The sequence below is a fragment of the Triturus cristatus genome, chromosome 1_1, assembly GCF_964204655.1.
Source record: "Triturus cristatus chromosome 1_1, aTriCri1.1, whole genome shotgun sequence".
NCBI classification, from domain to species: Eukaryota; Metazoa; Chordata; class Amphibia; order Caudata; family Salamandridae; genus Triturus; species Triturus cristatus.
This window is the reverse complement of record NC_140579.1, coordinates 102,281,005-102,301,869: the sequence shown is the minus strand read 5'-3', so window position 1 is coordinate 102,301,869 and position 20,865 is coordinate 102,281,005. Positions and strand designations below refer to the sequence as shown.

Sequence of the window (20,865 nt, the reverse complement as noted above, 5' to 3'; positions counted from 1 at the left end):
AGAACAGACATCTGTTGTAGAGAGATGCAATTTGTAGAGAGAGGGAGAAACAGAGAGAAAATAGGAGGCAGGGAGAGGGACTTGAGAACGTAGAGAAGAGGAAAAATGTGCAGAAGAGCGAGACACGTTGGAGACTGCAGGGCTGGCAGAAGCTCCCCCCCCCCTACTATGTACTGCATCAGCTGGCTAGACGTGTCAAGGTGACAAAGCCCCTTTCCCACATCCCTATGTCAAGGAACCCTCACCTGAGTTTGCCTCTGTTGCTTCCTGTGAGGGCCTCTTTTGGCACGCTCAGAGGCTGCACCGGAAAACAGGGAAGGAGTTTACTTGATGTGCAGCCCGGGCCACTGCCATCTCAGCACTGTGGAGGCCACAGCCCGAGCACAGCGAGCCACAGAGGTGGCAAGTGAAAGCCCAGGGGAGGGAGGGACACGAGGGAAACACCGAAGTGACATGGTGCTGGCAAACAGCGAGGAGGGTAAACCTTTCACCTCGGAAAAGCGAGCACAGCAGCAGAAATTAAAACAAGACTGCTGTTTTTTTAAATATCAAAAGCTATTAGAGAGAATGAGAAGCAAACACTTTCTGGATCGAAACGCCAATAGCCCATTTAGTGACGTTTGCCGATTGGATATTTATGATGCGCAGTGAAAGATATTTTCTTTTAATTTCAACAAACCCATACCACGCTTTAAGAATGTTTGATGTCTGTGAATAGGCGAATGATTTGAAGATAAAGACATTTCTTTTGGACCTCAAATTCACGAGACACTGCCAACCACTCACCTTTTTATATCCCTTAAAATAGGTATGACCGGGGAAAGCGCTGATGCTTCAGGCTAGCAAACAAGCTCTTCTCTTGGGGAACAACGTGCAGCAACCACTGGACGTCGCCATATTTGACTACAAGCCTCACCGTATGACCGAGCGCGGAAGCCACAATAGAGGAGAGAGATTCCGGCCCTCCAGATTACCATAGAGAGCTGCAGCGTCGCTCATTGCATTGAAATAAAAGAAGGACGACGCGTGCGTTCTCATTCATATGGAAAATGTCGGCCATTTCGGAGTAATAATTGTACGATACAAGATGTTCTATTTAGTTAGATAATATGAACATCTACAAAATATTCAATGTGTGGTCAGAAAAAAAGTGTATATATTGCATGATATTTTGAATTGGAGAGTCCGACAGCTGCTTTAAATAATTTGCCAAATTGAATACTTCTATGGTTACTTACTCGAGGGATATAGCACAATAAATGATTAGGTCTTGCCACATCACTTTAGCTGCGTGGCAAAGCCTCATGTCACTTCCTCGCGCACCATAAACAAGTGCCGACAAGCCCACCGCCTCGTGAGAAGCGAGAAGCATGACAAGCAACAGACGAGGAGTCCAGTCCGGGTGGGCGGGGCCTAAAGGAGACAGGGCGGACAGAAACCCCGCTTCCATAGAAGACAGGCAGAAAACCAAATATTATATAGTTCTCGCCAAGGCGAGCAGCGCATGCGCTGCAACGCAGGCGAGACATAAAAAACACATAATGGAAACAGATTATGCTCACACTGATCTCCAAAGCCAGTCCCATAAAAATAAGCAATGTTGAGTTGCCAAGAGACACCGCTAGGTGTGTAATTTGAAATTGCATCTTTCTCTGTACTTAAGATTTGCTTATGTCAGCATTGCAGAATTTGCTGTTAAAGCACAGAAAACCACTTTAATTAAAAATGAAAGGCACAGAAAGTTCTCCTCACCTTTCCTTCAGCCGCCTGAGCTTCTCGGGGTCTGCCTTGGGTTTGCTGGCCTCCTTCTCGGCTGCTGGGGGCAGGAGTGAGATGCGGTTCAGCACCCCTGCGGCTTGCGGGTGCAGATCCGACATGGCCAGCAGGGCAAGCGGTAGGTTTTCCTGCAACGTGCTTCTCGCTGGAGATTCTTGAGTTAGACTCATGTGAAGACTGTGGGGGTAGGAAGTCGAGTGGGAAGCTTCTGAGTTTGGGGGGACATCCTCATAGTTTCGATGACTCAGGGCCATGGGAAATGAACTCTCAAATCGGCTGCCCCCATGACGTCCCTGTCGCGGACTGCCAAACTCAGAGGCCACTCTTGTATCGAGCATGGGGTCAGGGTTCCTGGGTGAGGTGAATGAAAACCTGCTTCTGATAGGAGACAGGGGCCTCCTTGAAGCACTGGGCCTTGAGTTTGCACACGTGTCCGCAGCCTCCAAATAACTGGTGTCAAAGAACCTGGTCAATGGCGCCACCTCTGTCGGCGGAGAGGGCGTCGGTGGCCTGGGGTTTCTGAAAGCGGATTGATGTCCTTGGGCACCGTTTGTCGAGCTCGCAGGAGAGACGCCAATAGAAATTGGGTTTTCATTGCATCCATTTTCATGCCTTCTTCCGTTGTCACCAACACCAATTGCTGCCCCTTCGTCACAGTTAAACCTACTAACAGATGTAACAGGAGGACCAAAACGGTGACTTTCCACATCATCAGTTCTTGGGCTACGCCATGATTGTTCCCCTTCATGGCCTGCAGCAGCATGGGGTTCAGCGATAGGCGCCATGTTAAGCTGTGTTGATGCCCCATTAAACAGCTCAGCTCTCCTCATACTAACGTTCACAGGATTCTGGCAACTCCTCTCAGCGTCAGAAGAGGTGACCTGTGAGGAAGGTGTCTGGAATGGCCTGCTATTCCCATCTGAAGAGCTGGAAGGTGTTGGACTACCAATAGAAAGGTTATCATCATCAGCCGACAGGTAAGTGTCAGTGGTGTCTTCAGTTGCTATAGCAGTGTTCAGAAAGCGATAAAAGCCTTCCTCCTGGAATCTGAAAAGGGAGATTCTTGATTCCATTGACTGCAGCGGTGTATAAGGTAGGCCTCTCACCTGAATCGATGGGGAAAGATGAGCTTCCGTTGAACTTGGCGGTGCATGAGACTGCCCACTCGATAGACTCAGAGGGAAATCGCTGACTTCTGAAGAGCTTTGAGGTGTATGAGTCGGCTCATTGAACTGACTTACTGAAGCCCTGCTTGTTTCTGGTGATCTTGGAGATGCATGAGAGGATCCGCTCACAAGACTCGACGGAAAGCGATTGGCTTCGAAAGTGGATGGAGATGCCTGCGGTGTACCACTGGTCCGAGTTTGAAAGGAACTGTTGAATACTGATGTTCTAGGAGATTCCTGAGTAGGCCCACTCAGTGGACTGGATGAAGACCCATTGGCCGCCGAAGAGTTTGGAGGTGCACGAGATGGCCTGCTGCTCTGGACCAGCGAGGAGTCATTGGCTGCCTGAGAGTCTGTTGATGAGGATGATGGAGCTGTGGAGTTCCGCATCTGCAGGACATCACCTCTGCTTCTGGTGGTTTCCTCAGGGGCTTTCACATCTCTGTTCGGCTGGGAGAAGTGAGATGTAAGTTTTTTGCCATAAGAGTTCCTACTAACAGAGTCACTGTTCCCGAAATGTACCTTACTGCCCCCTAGACCTGGTGCCTCTGTACCTGCAATGAAAGGAAAGCCAGACTTTAATACCTGCTGTAAGATCTGTGCTCATTCATCAACAAGTCACAAAACTGGACTGTTCTTATATATATATATATATATTCACTGAAAAAACCATAGGTTTCAGGGGCGTTATAGTTAGCTGGACTTTTCACTTGTACAAAACCATTGAAATTCCCCCATTATAGTTAGTTCAGCTAACTATAACTCGCGCGCCCGCAATGCACTGCTGATGACGTCACATATTACATCACTCATGACATGGTCAGTGACATCACTCATGACATCTCAAATGACATCACTGATGACATCACTGATGACATCATCCAGTGAATGTGTGTTTTTCTGAAAATTAAATATGTTTTATATATGTATATCTCAAGGTCGATGGAAGAATAAATGGGTATATAAGTGTCTAAATGGATAATTTGTTTTTGAAAAATTAATTGTGTAACTGACTGATTAAGTGTATCATAGTGAATACATGGCTTAGTGAGTAATGCTTAAATATGTAAATATCTGTATCAGTCTCTCACTTTGTGTATAAGTGGCTGCATGGGTTGGTGAGTAGCTACATGGGTGTCTATATAGGTTATTAGTTGGTTTTTTGAGTATCAGTCTGAGTGTCTGCATGGTTCGGTGGGGGGTATTACATAGTGCATAGGTGCATGAATGAGTGACTCACTGTTTGTATGTGTTGAAGACAGCATGTGTGCAGGACTGTATGGGTGGATGAGTGTGTGTATGGGTGTGTTAGTGAATGAATGACTGTCTCAATAGTGTCTTTATGAGTAACTACATATGTTTTAAACTAGTATATGTGACTATTGGTGTATATAAGTGAGAGTGAGAGATTGAAAGAGTTCCTGTATGAATAAGTATGTGTTTCTATAACTGATGGTTTAAAAGACTAAGTATGTGTAAGTTTCCGTAGAAGTAAGTGTGGTGGTGTGTGTATAACTGTATATGCAAGTAAATGTATGTTTGATTCTTTATTAGCATGAGTGACTATGTGTTTGAGTAACTCTATGGATGAGTGGCATTGTGTAACAGGATGTATAGGTGTATGAGTACATATGATGAGTGAGTAAATGTATGAGTGACTGTATAGGACTGTTGGTGAATGAGTGGATGTGTATGTGGATCTTAGAATTACTGAAGAGGTTGTTGTAACTGGTATTGGTATGTCCATTGTTTTGAAAATTTTAGTCTCTATTTTTGAATGTGTGTATCAAAGGTTATATTAGGGTGAGAGGAGGTCTGCCACTCTATCACAACGATGATGTCATCAGTGATGTCATCAGTGATGTCATTTGAGATGTCATCAGTGATGTCATGAGTGATGTCACTGACCATGTCATGAGTGATGTAATGTGTGACGTCATCAGCAGTGCATTGCGGGCGCGCGAGTTATAGTTAGCTGAACTAATTATAACGGGGGAATTTCAATGGTTTTGTACAAGTGAAAAGTCCAGTTAACTATAACTCCCCTGAAACCTATGGTTTTTTCAGTGAATTTCTGAGGTTTTTTAAATGCTAATTCCTAACTATAACGTGCCTGAAACCTGTGGTTTTTCTGTGAATTTCAAAGGTTTTTTAAATGCTAATTTCTAACTATGCCTAAAGAGATAGGACATGTGAAGAAAGAAGAAAAAATGCACAGAAAGAAAAAAACAGAAGTGCAGAAAGAAGCAATAGAAGTCCTCAAAGACAAAGAAAAGTGCAGGAAGAAGGATAACGTGCAGAAAGAACAAAAAGAAGAGCAGAAAGAAGCCTTGTTGCAAAATCATCCTGTACCCTCAACTTTTTCAGACGGATACTGGTGGTAACTGAGTCTGACTAACCAGTCCTAGAGCCAGTGCTATGTTAAAAGACACTTAGAATACAGTGAAAATACCTACATACACTAGGGAACATTATGCGTTGGGGTCCCCCTGTGATTAGCATGACCTCCTCTGTAAGCCCCTAGTATATAATAGGGCAGGGGGATTAAAACTACCTCTTAAAACGGGCCACAGGGCGTTTTTGCACATGTTAACTCCGGCCCCGTCCCCTCCCTTCACCACTGTGTAAACACGCCCTGTGTCCGTTTTTAGTTGGGAGATTAAGTTCATTTGAATCCTGAGGGTCCCTAGGGTCCAACTAGCCCACTAGGTCCCTCCAGTAAGTGCCACAGAGCTGCGTTGCAGAGAGGTGTAAAAAGTGGCACGGCCTGGACCACCTCTCTGCAATGCAGCTCAGTGGCGCTTACTGGAAGCACTTGGTGGGCTAGTTAGCCCCCAGGGCCCTCAGGATTGAAGGGAAATTATATCCCCAATTTAAAACGTGCCATAGTGCGTGTTTGCACACGTCACCTCAGGCCCCGTCCCCTCCCTTCACCACTGTGTAAACGCACCCAGTGGCAGTTCTAAGTTGAGAGATTAAGTCCCCTTGAATCCTAAGGGTCCCTAGGGTCAAACTAGACCACTAGGTACCTCCAGTAAGCGCCACAGAGCTGCGTTGCAGAGATGTGTAAAAAGGGGCTTGGCCTCAGAACACCTGTCTGCAGCGCAGCTCCCTGACGCATACTGGAGATGCCTGTTGGGCTAGTTGGCCCTCAGGGACCCTCAGTATTGAAGAGGAATTAATTCCCCAACTTACAACTCGCCAGGGGGCGCGTTTGCAGAGTGCTGCAAGGAGGGGGCGTGGCCTCCGGCACAATGCCAGTGTTTTATTTATTTTATTTTTTTAAGAAAGGGGGCTGTGTGGTTCCCCTTCTTATTCTAATTTATTGGCCCTGATGACCCCATCCCCCAGGGCCTGTCTCCTAATTATATTTTTTTTAGAAAAGAAATTTGGAAGGGCGCCGCGTGACCCCCTCCCAAGGCCTGAATCGGCCCCAGGGACCCCAATCCCCATGGCCGGCCACTGTTTTTTATTATTTAAAAAAAAAATATATTTATAGACACACCTAGGACATGCTGGACAAACCGTACGTACCTATCACCATGACGATTTGCGTGATATTCATTAAAAGGCGACTATGCATACAATGAATCCACGTGGAATGTATTTACACCACTAGTGAAGCTCTGACATGTCTGATGCCCTACCGTGCCTAATCCCGGTAGACACCCTTGTCGTTTATTTATACAAACATGGGTAGCTATTGACGGGCACATTTAATACACACGCACACCAAGCCATTCAAAGGGGATTCGACAAAAATTCGACCAAAACTATGCAAGAAACCCCCCTCACGGTTAATAAAACACACATCCACTGCCGGATGTGCAATACTTTTTATTTTACTCTCTGGAAAGGGGACGAACATCACTTGAGAGTCACAGCGCGCTCCTGGCAGAGCCCAATGCTGTGTTATACCCACCATTGCCTGCCGAGTGCCACACACCTCTGTGTTGTATTCCACTAGCTAGTGCATATGCTATGACACTCTCTAGCCCATGTGCACTGTAACACCACCCCGTGAATATGTCATGCCACACTTGTCTTCGCACGGGTTATATTGCCCCATCTAACGTGCCTTCCTCAATGCCTATGTTATAACGCACAGCGCTATGCCATACATATTACAATCTGGGATCCATATCTTTGTCACAGTGCATATGCAACGTTACACTCCCCAGCACATATTTTATATTACAACTTTAGAGACTAGTTAGGTTACACAACAATGCCCTGTGCATATTACACTCCAAGGTGCATATCGCATAGCACGCGCTAGTGCCTGTGTTATCTCGCGCTCTCCAATGATTCTGTCATTGCGCACAATGTATTGCATATTATATTTCACGCCCGGTTCATCTTATATCACACTTTTTGGTGCATAGTTTATACCATACACTATATCTAGTTTTCATTTTCAATCGTGCTCTCAGGACTCTGTTCTGTATAACACCGTGTTCACCTACCCTTTTCACGGGCATTACATTTTGCGATAGGGGGTGGAGGGTCAGGGGATGTTTCTGCCAAGTGAGCCCGGAGTCACAGTCACAAACGTCCTCTTCTTCCTGAATAAAAGTGAGATTATGCTGCATACTTGTTCATATTTTAAGTAGTTCGCATAGACACACGTTTTAAAAACAATAAAGTTCCTAATACCCGCCTTCTATGAACAGTTAGCTTGCTGCCCCATCCCCCTCCTCCCTATCCTCTGTTGTGTGAATCCATGGACTAGCCTCCTCCCTCCTGCCATGCATGGTCTGATGTGCCCTCAATTCAGTACGATGTACCAGTCCACTCCTCCTGCCCTCCATTGCCCAATTCTTTGCCCCATCATTGACCTCCTGCTTAAACTCTGTGCTTAGCTTGCTGCCCCTATTCTCCTTCCCCCTGCCCTCCGATGTCTTTGTGCATGCCCCTGCTCCATCCTTTTTGCCCACCATGTTCCATGGACCTGCCACTCCTATCTACTCTGAGTGTTCTGTTGAGCTGCCACTCCCCTCCCACCTGCCTAGCATTGTCAGATGACTGTAACCTGTCCCTGCCACCTCCACCCTGCCTGTCCACATGCCATGCCCCTATCCTCTTCCTCCTGTCCTACATGGTCCATTGTACTGCCACACCCTTCTGCCCTCCCTGGTCTGTTGTGCTGCAACTGCTCCTCCTGCCTGCCCCGTGAGGTCTGTTGTGAGGCCCCTTCCCCTGAACTTTCTTGTCTGTGCACAGGTCCTGACCCTCCCTTTTATCCTCCATCGTCCTTTGTGCATGCCCCTGCACCCTCCTTCTTGCCCATCATAGCCATTGTGCTGCCACTAACCCTCCCACTTGCCATGCATGGTCTTCTGTGCTGCCATGGCCCCTCCCACCTTCCCTGTGTGGTCAGTTAGCTGCCCCTGACCTCCTCCCACCTTCCCTCCATGGTCTGTGTGTATGCCATCACAGTCTCACTGTTGCTCTTCATAGTGTGTCTTGCTTCTAGTGCCCATCCTGCCTGACCTCCATGGTTATCTTGCTGCTCCTGCCCTGCCCCCTTGCCCCCAGCCCTCTGTTTACATGTGCAGACCCCTACTCCCTCCCTCCTGGCTTGTCTGTTCCATTGTAATGCCCCTGATCCGTCCCTCCTGCCCTTTATGGTCTGTTATGCTGCAGCTTTCTCTCCTGTCTGTCCATTATGGTCAGCTAGCTACCATTGCCTCTTGCCCCTCTGTTCTCTGTTGTCCATGTGCATGGTCCTGTCCCCTCCCTCTTGCTTTCTATGGATTGTTGTGCTGCACTTCCGTCCCGCATGCCTTGTGTGGTGTATTGTGCTGCTGCAAACCCTGATGCCTGCCCTGCAGAGTCAGTTTGGTGCACCTCTCCATGTCCCTCCTGTCCTCTGTTATCCAAGTCCATGTCCCTACCCCATTTCCTTCCATGATCCAATGTACCATACTTGCGAACATTTTGAACTTGGTAAGAGGGAGATTTTGAAAAAAAACTGGGGTATTGATTTTCCCCTTTGAGTTTCATTGAGAAAGAGGAGATTGTAGACAGGAGACAGATCAAATAAAGCCCATTTGAGCTTAAAAACATTGGACGTTTCCTGGCTGAATCGGGTCTGTTGGCATGTATGGTTGTACTACCATTGCCTCTTCCTTCTGCCCACAACGGTCTATTACATTGCCACAGCCTCTCTTGCAAGTCCTGTATTGTTGGTTTGTTGCCCCTGCCCCCTTTCCACTGCCCTCCATAGTCTGTTGTGCTGCCACGGCCCTTCCTGCCTGCTCAGTGTGGTTAAATTGTTGCCTTTGCACCCTCCTACCTGCCTTCAATTTTCAGAGTCCGTGCCCCTGGCCTCTGCCTCTCAACAGTATCCTAATGAACAACTAGATTGCTAACATTCTATATTTATTACAAAAGTGTGGAACGCCTGACGTCATCTTGATGTAATCAAAACTGTAATACCTAGAGCATTTCCTTTAGAAATTACATATATGAGAGGGTCTTATTTGCATCAAAATTATGGTTAGTGCTCTAAAAGACTAAAATAAGGACATATTTTCTGAGTTTTCAAATAGCGACAAAGCACTTTAAAATTATTTGTTATCTTTATGTTTTTTTATCCAGTTGACCACTTGATTAAATGTTGCACTTAGGGGAGAGGATGTGGTGTTACTTCCAGAACTGCAGACTTTGCAACTGGGGAACCAGGTTGGACTTTCTGCTTCAGCTCGACATTCTGTGATTCTGGTCAAATCACTTAATCTCCCCATGTCTACAACCAAAATGAATTTGTTCTTGTGTGATGTAACCAATGCTCATGTAAAGCACTCCAATACCTGACAAGTCTGCACTATATAAAACTGCACATTTCTGTCATTGGGCTATACTTGGGCTACATCTGGGTGATTTTGGCCTACATTTGGGCTCTTTTGTCTCCGGTGGCCATCTTGGGAGATTTATTTGTTATGAAGTTTCCTAATTTCCTCATGTACTGCAGTCTCTTCAGTAGGACATGCTTTTAGTTTTTTACTTTGATTCCATCATGAAGGTATTCAGATATGTCACACATTTGCCATACATTCTGAATGTTAGCACTCTAGTTGCTCATTAGATCACTGTAGTAAAACTTCTGTTCACCATGGAAGTCTGCTCCTGGTATTAAAAGTGCATGTTTCAGTCTGCATGTCAGAATTTTTTAATGAAATAGAAGAGGATTTGAGAAGTCACTCAAAATGTGTCCTCATTTTTCTTTCTTCAGCATTAATCATTATTTCTATGGCAAAATGAACCCCCTCATTGTGTTCCTTTTTAAATTAAATGTTTTAAGTGTTACCCGTTTATTCCAATCAAGATGGCTTCAGGTGTGCCATACTTTTGTCATAATGAAGACAGTAAGCGCTCTAGTTGTTTTTAAGAACACTCTGGGACATTCTGTCATTGGGCTATACTTGGGCTACATCTGGGTGATATGTGGGCTACATTTGGGCTCTTTTGTCTCTGGTGGCCATCTTGGGAGACTGATTTGTCATAAAGTTTCCTAATTTCCTCATTTACTGCAGTCTCCTCAGTAGGAAATACTTTCAGTTTTTTACTTTGATTCCATCAAGAAGGCATTCAGATGTGTCACACATTTGCCATAAATTCAGAATGTTAGCACTCTAGTTGCTCATTAGATCACTGTAGTAAAGCTACTGCTCACCAGGGAAGTCTGCTGCTGGTATTGAAAGTGCATGTTTCAGTCTGCATGTCAGAATTTTTTAATGAAATAGAAGAGGATTTGAGAAGTCACTCAAAATGTGCCCTAATTTTTCTTTCTGCAGCACTAATCATACTTTCTATGAAAAAATGAACCCCCTCATTTTGTTCCTTTTTAAATTAAATGTTTTAAGAGTTACCACTTTAATCCAATCAAGATGGCTTCAGGTGTGCCATATGTTTATCATAAGTAGGACTGTTAGCGCTCTAGTTGTTCTTTGGAACACTCTGGGAAGCTGCAGTAGAACACAAAGGAATCAACTGACAGTCTCTGCCCTTGTTGGATGTACATGTTTTACTGAGAATGTCAGAATTCATTCTCACATGACTGAGAAAGATAATGTGAATTTACAGAAAATAAGCTCCCAGTTTAGCTTATAGATCACCTTCCAAACCTCTGTGGGAAAAGCATGAGAAAATATTTTTCTCTCAAACATGATTCATGATATCCCAGCAGAAGGCTTTTTCTCATGGTAAAATCACCTTAGAACACACCAGAATTCCTAAAATGAGTATGATACCATCAACAAATGCCCACCGTGCGTGCACGGCACTAACTGCGTAAAGTGGGCGAGCGGTGCACGAAGCGCACCGCGTGCTCACCGTGCGCGCACGGAACGAACTGCGTTAAGTGGGCGCGCACGCCACGAATGGCGTAAAGTAACTTAGCATTTAAAAAACCGTACAAATTCACTGAAAAAACCTTAGGTTTCACACACGTTATAGTTAGGAATTAGCATTTAAAAAACCTCGCAAATTCACTGAAAAAACCATAGGTTTCACACATGTTATAGTTAGCGGAAATTTTACTGATAAAAAACCAATGAAATTCCCCCGTTATAGTTAGTGCAGGCAACTATAACTCACGCGACCGCAATCTTCTGCTGATGACATATGTGTCTTTATGAAAAAAAAATATTTGTAATATATGTATAGCTAAAAATGTATGGAAGAAGACATGGGCAAATAAGTGTCTAAATACAGTATTAGCATCAGCAGAGGATTGCGGTCGCGTGAGTTATAGTTGCCTGCACTAACTATAACGGGGGAATTTCATTGGTTTTTTATCAGTAAAATTTCCGCTAACTATAACATGTGTGAAACCTATGGTTTTTTCAGTGAATATATATATATATATATGTATATATATATGCTGAACTCCAAAGCTGTATCGGCGTTATGACACCACTGGAGGACGGACCACAGGTACGTGCAAAGTTTACTTTATTGAGTAGATGCTTCTCCTTGCACCCTCACACTCGCCTTCATATATGTATATATATATATATATATATATATATATATATATATATATATATATTCAGTGAAAAAACCAAAGGTTTCACACATGTTATAGTTAGCTGGACATTTCACTCGTAAAAAACCAATGAAATTCCCCCGTTATAGTTAGTTCAGCTAACTATAACTCGCGCGCCCGCAATGCACTGCTGATGACGTCACATATTACATCACTCATGACATGGTCACTGACATCACTCATGACATCACTGATGACATCTCAAATGACATCACTGATGACATCATCCAGTGAATGTGTGTTTTTCTGAAAATTAAATATGTTTTATATATGTATATCTCAAGGTCAATGGAAGAATAAATGGGTATATAAGTGTCTAAATGGATGCTTTGTTTTTGAAAAATTTATTGTGTTACTGACTGATTAAGTGTATCATAGTGAATACATGGCTTACTGAGTAATGTTTAAATATGAAAATATCTGTATCAGTCTCTCACTTTGTGTATAAGTGGCTGCATGGGTTGGTGAGTAGCTTCATGGGTGTCTATATAGGTTATTAGTTGTTTTTTTGAGTATCAGTCTGAGTGTCTGTATGGTTCGGTGGGGGGTATTATGTAGTGCATAGGTGCATGAATGAGTGATTCACTCTTTGTATGTGTTGAAGACAGCATGTGTGCAGGACTGTATGGGTGGATGAGTGTGTGAATGGTTGTGTTAGTGAGTGAATGACTGTCTCAATAGTGTCTTCATGAGTAACTACATATGTTTTAAACTAGTATATGTGACTATTGGTGTATATAAGTGAGTATATGTGAGAGTGAGAGATTGAAAGAGTTCCTGTATGAATAAGTATGTGTTTCTATAAGTGATTGTTTATAAGACTAAGTATGTGTAAGTTTCCGTAGAAGTAAGTGTGGTGGTGTGTGTATAACTGTATAAGCTAATAAATGTATGTTTGTTTCTTTATTAGCATGAGTGAGTATGTGTGAGTAACTCTATGGATGAGTGGCATTGTGTAACAGGATGTATAGGTGTATGAGTACATATGATGAGTGAGTGCATGTATGAGTGACTGTATAGGACTGTTGGTGAATGAGTGGATGTGTATGTGGTTCTTAGAATTACTTAAGAGGTTCTTGTAACTGGTATTGGTATGTCCATTGTTTTGAAAATTTCAGTCTCTATTTTTGAATGTGTGTATCAAAGGTTATATTAGGGGAAGAGGAGGTCTGCCACTCTATCACAAGGATGATGTCATCAGTGATGTCATCAGTGATGTCATTTGAGATGTCATCAGTGATGTCATGAGTGATGTCAGTGACCATGTCATGAGTGATGTTATGTGACGTCATCAGCAGTGCATTGCGGGCGCGCGAGTTATAGTTAGCTGAACTAACTATAACGGGGGAATTTCATTGGTTTTTTACGAGTGAAATGTCCAGCTAACTATAACATGTGTGAAACCTTTGGTTTTTTCACTGAATTTGCAAGGTTTTTTAAATGCTAATTCCTAACTATAACATGTGTGAAACCTATGGTTTTTTCAGTGAATATATATATATATATATATATATATATATTCACTGAAAAAACCATAGGTTTCACACAAGTTATAGTTAGCTGTACATTTCACTCGTAAAAAACCAATGAAATTCCCCCGTTATAGTTAGTGCAGGCAACTATAACTCACGCGACCGCAATCCTCTGCTGATGCTAATACTGTATTTAGACACTTATTTGCCCATGTCTTCTTCCATTAAATTTTAGCTATACATATATTACAAATATTTTTTTTTCATAAAGACACATATGTCATCAGCAGAGGATTGCGGTCGCGTGAGTTATAGTTGCCTGCACTAACTATAACGGGGGAATTTCATTGGTTTTTTACGAGTGAAATGTACAGCTAACTATAACTTGTGTGAAACCTATGGTTTTTTCAGTGAATTTGCAAGGTTTTTTAAATGCTAATTCCTAACTATAACGTGTGTGAAACCTATGGTTTTTTCAGTGAATTTGTACGGTTTTTTAAATGCTGTTACTTTACGCCATTCGTGGCGTGCGCGCCCAGTTAACGCAGTTCGTTCCGTGCGCGCACGGTGCGCTTCGCGCACCGCGCGCCCACTTTACGCAGTTAGTGCCGTGCACGCACGGTGGTCACGCGGTGCGCTGCGCGCCCCGCGTGCCCACGTTATGCGGGATGGGCCATGTACGCACGATGCGCTTCGCGCACCGTGCACACATGGGGGACATATTATGCGCATCGTTGTGAAATGTATTCTTTATTAATTTCACAGGTCAAATATGCCATTCACAAATGGTGCCCTTCGGGCACCAGTTGCACACGGGGTGGGGAGAGTGTGGATAATTTTTTTTTTTATTTAATTTTTACCGTACGCGTACGGTAAGCGTAATCGGCGATTTTTCGGAAAAAAATAAAATAAATTTTTGGCCTTGGGGGTTGTTTGGGGACCCCTATATCAATGCTGGGTGGTTATGATCTCAATATACTGCCCCTTTAGACATTTTTTGGCTTTATTTTTGCTGCCCCACTCAGAGTGCGAGAGAGAAAATGGCAGCCGCCGCTTCCTGGTTTCGACCGATTCGAATGTTTACTTAGATCTAACAGCCAATCAGAATTGCGCTCGCGCACGTCACCGTACGCGTACGGTAAGCGCACCGTAAGCGCACCTTAAGCTGGCTCAGATATATATATTCATTTAAAGGCTATTTTCTCAGAATCTACTGAACAGATTTACAACAAACCTACAAAAGGCACTTCCTTGACCTGTAGACTACCTCTCTGCCAAATTTCAAGGAACTCTGTTCAGCCGTTCAGGCTGTAGCTGTGTCTAAAGGTCCTATGGAAAAATGCATGGGAAAAACGCGTTTTGGGACCCCCCTTTTATCTCAGCCCCCGCTTGACGAATCCCCCCGAGACTTTCAGGGTAGGAGCGGAGCGCAGCGCCCCACCTATTTTCAAAATTTCGCGAGGATTCGTCGACCGGCGCCAAAGTTATTCAAAATAGAATGTTGCAGTTTTCCTATGGTAAGAGGGTCCTAACTATAACTACCTACTGGCGACCGCTAGTAGGTAATATATATATATATACATATATATATATATATATATATATATATATATATATATATATATATATATATATATATATATGTATATATATATATATATATATATATGTATATATATATATATGGAGAGAGAGAGAGAGAGAGAGAGAAAGAGAGAGAGAGAGAGAGAGAGAGAGAGAGAGACATACCTGTGGGAACAGCAGGGGGATTGCATACCCTTTAGCCCTATTTTTGCTCTCACTTAGTTACCCCTCTACGTCTAACCTGGATGCTTTACACTACACTCCCTGGTTGTGGCAACACTGCTCCTGTTAGAAGACTGTGCCAACAATTTACCACCCTTCCTGTGAACAAAGGCTTTCTTGTGTTACTCTGGGGTTGGGGACATTTGCATGTGTCTAAAATCAAACTCTCCTTGCCAGGATTGCCTCCTATATTTCTTTTAAAGCTTCCACTCAATCGTCCCTTCTACCACTTTTATTAAGATTTTCCCTGTCGACCGTCCTCTGAAGGTGGCCTAGCCTACCGGGACTAAACACAATACACTGGCTCTGATCTTCCAGTGTTATGTACAGTGATAATATAGCTTCTGTGTGTGCTGGTCGAGGTCCCATTTCCCATTTTCTTTTCTCCAGTCTGAAGTATTATCTAGCTTGATGTATTCAGGCTTTAAATGTGAAGCTCTCGGTTGCCCATGTGTCTGGATCCGCTCTTTATAAATAGTGTAATAACTAAATAAATTAATAAGCACAGAACGTTCCCAGTGCCTTTTACGTTGCCTTTTCACCTTATCTGAAAATGCAGAGGCATCAGAAAAAAATCTTAAAACTCTGAAAAAATATCCCAGCCCTCTGTCATGGGCTTCAATACAATCTTCTATATACTGCACTGCTCCGAAAGATTGCTTTGGATGTAACCAGATTGAATCTTAGCTGCCCACACCAACACTATTAGTTTTCATTATCCCTCCTCAACGTATCCAGGGTTCATCAACAAAATGGCCTGCCTCCCCTTCCGGCCTGTCTGCAATGTCTCTTACGAAAAGCTAGTTCACATCTAATATTGAACTTATCCCTTCCAAACGGTGACAATGGAAGCACATGGGGTCGACAGGGAGAGCTGGGTGCCCTGGCTTACAAAGGGCTTTGCTTCAAGCTTTCCATGTGGTGTATAGACATTCCCTCATTAGCCTCAGTCGCTACTACTCTTTGATCACTTTGGAGTGACTACATCATGACGATGTTGACTGTCCCACTAATGCAACACTGCTGCTGCATGTGACATCGGCAGCAGACCCAATCCTAGCAGGGCCACCTGACAAAGGTTTTTGCCCACTAAAGAAGGGAGTTCACCCAGGGGCGGAGTCACTCGTATACCATACTGTGCTTAATTTGAATATGTGGTTTCAGACACTCGGCACCGGCACTTAATTGTCAACACCAGCACTTATGACAGCTTGCCATATGGTGGCACTGGTTGTCTACTTTAGAGGTGAGCACACAGCAGTTGTTTATTAATTCAACATGCTTTCAAAATGATTATTTCCAGTACCCAAGCCATTCTTATAATTTCAGGGGCCTGGAATATCCTGAATTGTCAGATTAATAGTGTGATAGTTTGTAGTTGTGTTGGTACCTAGGATTGCCTGCGCTAGAGAAGCAATGGGTGAGGACCCTGGCACTTTAAAAAAAAAAAAGTATTATTATTATTTGTTTACAAATGAAGCACTGACAGTGATTGTACAGACTTTCATAGCCATGGTCGACACAGAAAACTTCCCAATTTACCCACAGGCAGGTGTTTCCAAGCAATCAGAATTCTATTACAGGACCGGAGGCTTCGAATTATGCTTTCTCTTTCTTTTACTGTCAACACAGCAGCCAATGAAAAATGTTCATTTATAACAAAAAACTACATTGACCATGATGCTCTTGCATCAGCCCCAATAAGAGCCATCAACACAGTCTCATGATCCTCTTTCTTTGCTGCTCACAGCAGAGTTAAGTGCTCTCTCAATGCTTTATTCATTTTGCGCTTTGTGCGTTGGCGTATTATTATTGGTATCAATATTGTATTTTGTATCATTGTATATTTGCCGAAATCTTATATCCTTTGCCTGTGATTAGTTTCAATGTGATTGAAGTATTTATTTCATTGTCGCGCTGCGCGCGGTAGGACGGGTCACTGACCGTGTTTGGTAGCGCTGCTACCGTTGTCAATTTCATTTGCTTCGACGGAAACGGAAGTATCTCTCCGCTTTCGCGGACTGTTCAGTAGGCCTGGGCAAAATTTCCGTTCCGTTCGCGGAATTTGCGATAATTTGGCATTTCCGCGTTCCGCGGAGAGCGCGGAAATGTCAAAATTTCCGCATTCCGCAGCTTTGCGATAATTTGGTTCTTGCTCGCGCTGTAAAATAATACATTCTCGCGCGCGCGCGATCGCCTTACCTGAATCCCCGCGTTCGCCGACAAGTTTTCCCGATCCGGTCGCGTTCTCCATGAGATGTTGTATTGTTTTAGCCATTTGCGCTGTCTCGCGACAGTTCGCGTCCGCAGTGACGGCATGCGTCGCGCGATCACGTCTTTTTTCTCGCGATCATGCACCGCGAGACAACTGAAAACAAGATGGCCGCGCCCGCAAGCAACCACATGGGTAAGTTGGCGACCCGCAACCATGCAGAAAATCTCGCGAACATGCCGGAAAAAAACTTCCGCATCTTCGCGATATTTCCGCTTGTTTGCGGAGATTTTTAACATTTTCGCGATAATTTGCGAAAGTCGCTTCCGCAAATTCCGCCCACCCCTACTGTTCAGACCGTTCGGTCGCGCGCGCAGTTGTCCTGGGCGTCCCTCATCGCCTGACAACATCACAGGAGCCGAGTGATTACGGCCGACGTGCACAGCCCAATTGGGCATGTTTTGGGCTGCATTTGGGCTGCGCACGTCGCGATCATCCCGTTTTTTGAAACTCTGACTGCTTTTCACGCGGAGAGTCAGAGGGGTTTGCAGGACGCCTGATCGGCAGTAAGAATAATCGTCTTGTGGGAGTGGGCACACGCTCCAAATAAGTTATCTTTGGCTCCTACGCCTCTTGGCTGCAATAATCTAAGTACAGCTTGGCTGAGGGGGCTTGGTACTCTACTGAGAATTATTATAAGTGTGCAAGTGGGTTGCCCCCCCATTACTCCTCCATTGATTTAACTATTAACATTTATTCCTCACCACAGTCACTATTTTTCTGATATAACATCGAGGAATGGGTGAGAAATCCGGATGATGAGGAGAAGTATATTATGAGGGACAGCAGGAGACACCAGTGTCGAGGCACTGGATGCATCCGTCCAGCACTCTGTTAACAAGGTACTAGAGAGCACAGTACCAAGCACTGTGCAACAAGCATTGGTGGCTGCCTTAAAACCAATTACAAAGCAGCTTGAAAGCTTTGCTAAGCGCCATGGGTTCGGGAAAAACAAACCAAAGCTTGATACCCCTTCTGACAAAGACACAGCGAAGGAGAGACAATGGCCACATTCAAATGTGTTAAATTCTCTACCCCAGACCGAGACAGGGGAACATGCGTATTCTAAAGGTGGCAAAGCAAAGAGCAAACATAGGGTTTATGTGGATACGGACACTACCAACACTGACACAACCGATGAGGAAGCACCCCCTAGAAAGAAGGCTAAGAAGGTTGCTTCCGTGACTCCAGATACTCCAGCTAATACCCCGTTTACGTTTAATCCAAGTGACATTGTACACCCCCGCTCGTCCGACTGGGCCCCAGAAGTCACTGAGTACTTACACGAGAACTTTCGCAAAGGGTTCGACAAGGAGGTCCGCAATAGACTCCGTTCGGAGTGCCCTCGACCCGATCTGCCAGATAAGGTGGCAGAGACTCCCGAGATAGATGTTAGTCTCCTCACGTTTCTGAAAAAGTTTGCAAAGGATCCCAAGAAAGGGATCGACCGCGCTTGGCGTGGGTGTCAAGACAAACTACTGGATGTAGTAGGGCCTTTGGCTAAAATACTGGAAATGGCCCTGGTGGCCAATGAAGAGTCAAGTCCTGTAGATCCGGATATTTTGGCAGGATGGACCCAAAGGGCGATCTGCCTCCTTGGCAATGCCAATTGCCCCATTTCTACTGAAAGGCGCAAATCCTTGCTCATGCGCATGGATTCGAACCTCACTGACCTAGCCGCCGAAGAGCCGGGACCCCTAGCTGACGGCAATCTCTTTCGGGATCGCTTTGTGAAAGATGTATCTAAGTACGTGGGGACATTTACATCGCTCGATCTGGCATAAAATGTGTCTTCCAGCAAGGCCTTTTTAACAGGACCGGACGAGGCAGGGGACGCTCGTCAGGCCGTTTCTACAATCAAGGTCCCCCGAGAGGCGACTATGGTCGCGGCAGAGGAGAATGGGATTCATTCTACCCAACACGCCGCAGATTCAACAGACGTCGTTTCCACAGAGGTGGGAACAGAGCAGGATTTCAGGCGCAAAATTCCGCAGGTACGTGTAACAGATATTTCTCAGTTACCATTGGGGGGTCGGACACAGTTCTTTGTCCACAATTGGCAGATTTTAACTCAGGACGCATGGGTAATATAGACGGTTCAGGGTTTTCATCTGGAGTTCTATGGATCTCAAGGCGCTAATGGGTGGGGGCAGCAGCTACTGGTCGAACAGCCAGGTTTTGAGAAGTCTCCTGAAGGTCAGCAGGTCCTGGGTCTGACGCAGGTGGGCGGGTAGGGTGTTCCATGTCTTTGCGGCGAGGTGGGAGAAAGATCTGCCTCCTGCGGTCATTCGGCGGATGTGAGGAACGGTGGCGAGGGTGAGGTCGGCAGAGCGCAGCTGGCGGTTTGGGGTGTAGAAGGACAGTCATTCGTTGAGGTATGTAGGTCCGGTGTTGTGGAGTGCTTTGTGAGGGGGGTCAGGAGTTTGAAGGTGATCCTCTTGTTGACCGGGAGCTAATGCAGATCTGTTAGGTGGGTGGTGATGTGGCTGTGGCGAGGGAGTCTGAGGATGAGGTGTGCAGATGCGTTTTGTAAGTGTTGGAGTCTCTTCTGGAGTGTAGCTGTGGTTCCTGTGTAGAGGGCATTGCCGTAGTCCAGCCTGCTACTGACGAGTGCTTGGGTGACCATTCTCCTGGTTTCGATGGGGATCCATCTGTAGATCTTGCGGAGCCTCCTTGGCCTCCTTGATTCAGGCAATTTTCCCGGGCCCTCTCCATTACAGGGCTATGCAGAGGTTAAAGATTCAACATCTCCAAAAAGGTCTGTCTTACACCGACTTGGTTCTGTTGTCGCAGGAGGTGAGGGAGGAAATGAAGTGGTGGCTGGGCCACGTGGAAGTGTGGAACGGCAGAGCAATTTTCGGCTTGCAATCCAAGGTTACAATAGAATCCGACGCCAGCCGTTGGGGCTGGGGAGAGCGTTGCGGAGATATCTTCACAGGAGGAAGATGGTCTCCTCAGCAGTTATCACTGCACATCAACTGTCTGGAACTCCTCGCGGGTTCCTTCACAATTAGGATATTATCGCCCAAGAAGACCTCATGTTGTATCCTTCTCAGGATGGACAACATTTCAGCGTTGAGGTATATCAACAAGTTGGGAGGCATGAGGTCATCTCTACTAGTGGAGATTGCCAAGGACTTTTGGCATTATTGCCTGAGTCGTCAGATCAGAGTAATAGCGGAGTATATTCTGGGTCAATCCAACTTGAAAGCAGACTGGAATTCCAGGCACCTCAGAGATTACAGCGATTGGCAACTGCAGCCAATCATATTCCAGTGGCTACAGGAAATTTGGGGTCCTTGCCAGATAGACCTGTTTGCT

The 20,865-nt window shown here is 44.9% G+C and overlaps 1 protein-coding gene across 1 annotated transcript in view; it reads right to left on the bottom strand.

The window, feature by feature from the left end:
• Positions 1 to 20,865, bottom strand: part of LOC146869633 (putative E3 ubiquitin-protein ligase MARCHF10) — a 461,326-nt gene that overhangs the window by 292,842 nt on the left and 147,619 nt on the right. Inside the window, exon 6 of the mRNA XM_085608984.1 lies at positions 1,753 to 3,496. Coding sequence (XP_085465110.1) covers positions 1,753 to 3,496 — 1,744 coding nt within the window. The remainder of the gene's footprint in view (positions 1 to 1,752; positions 3,497 to 20,865) is intronic.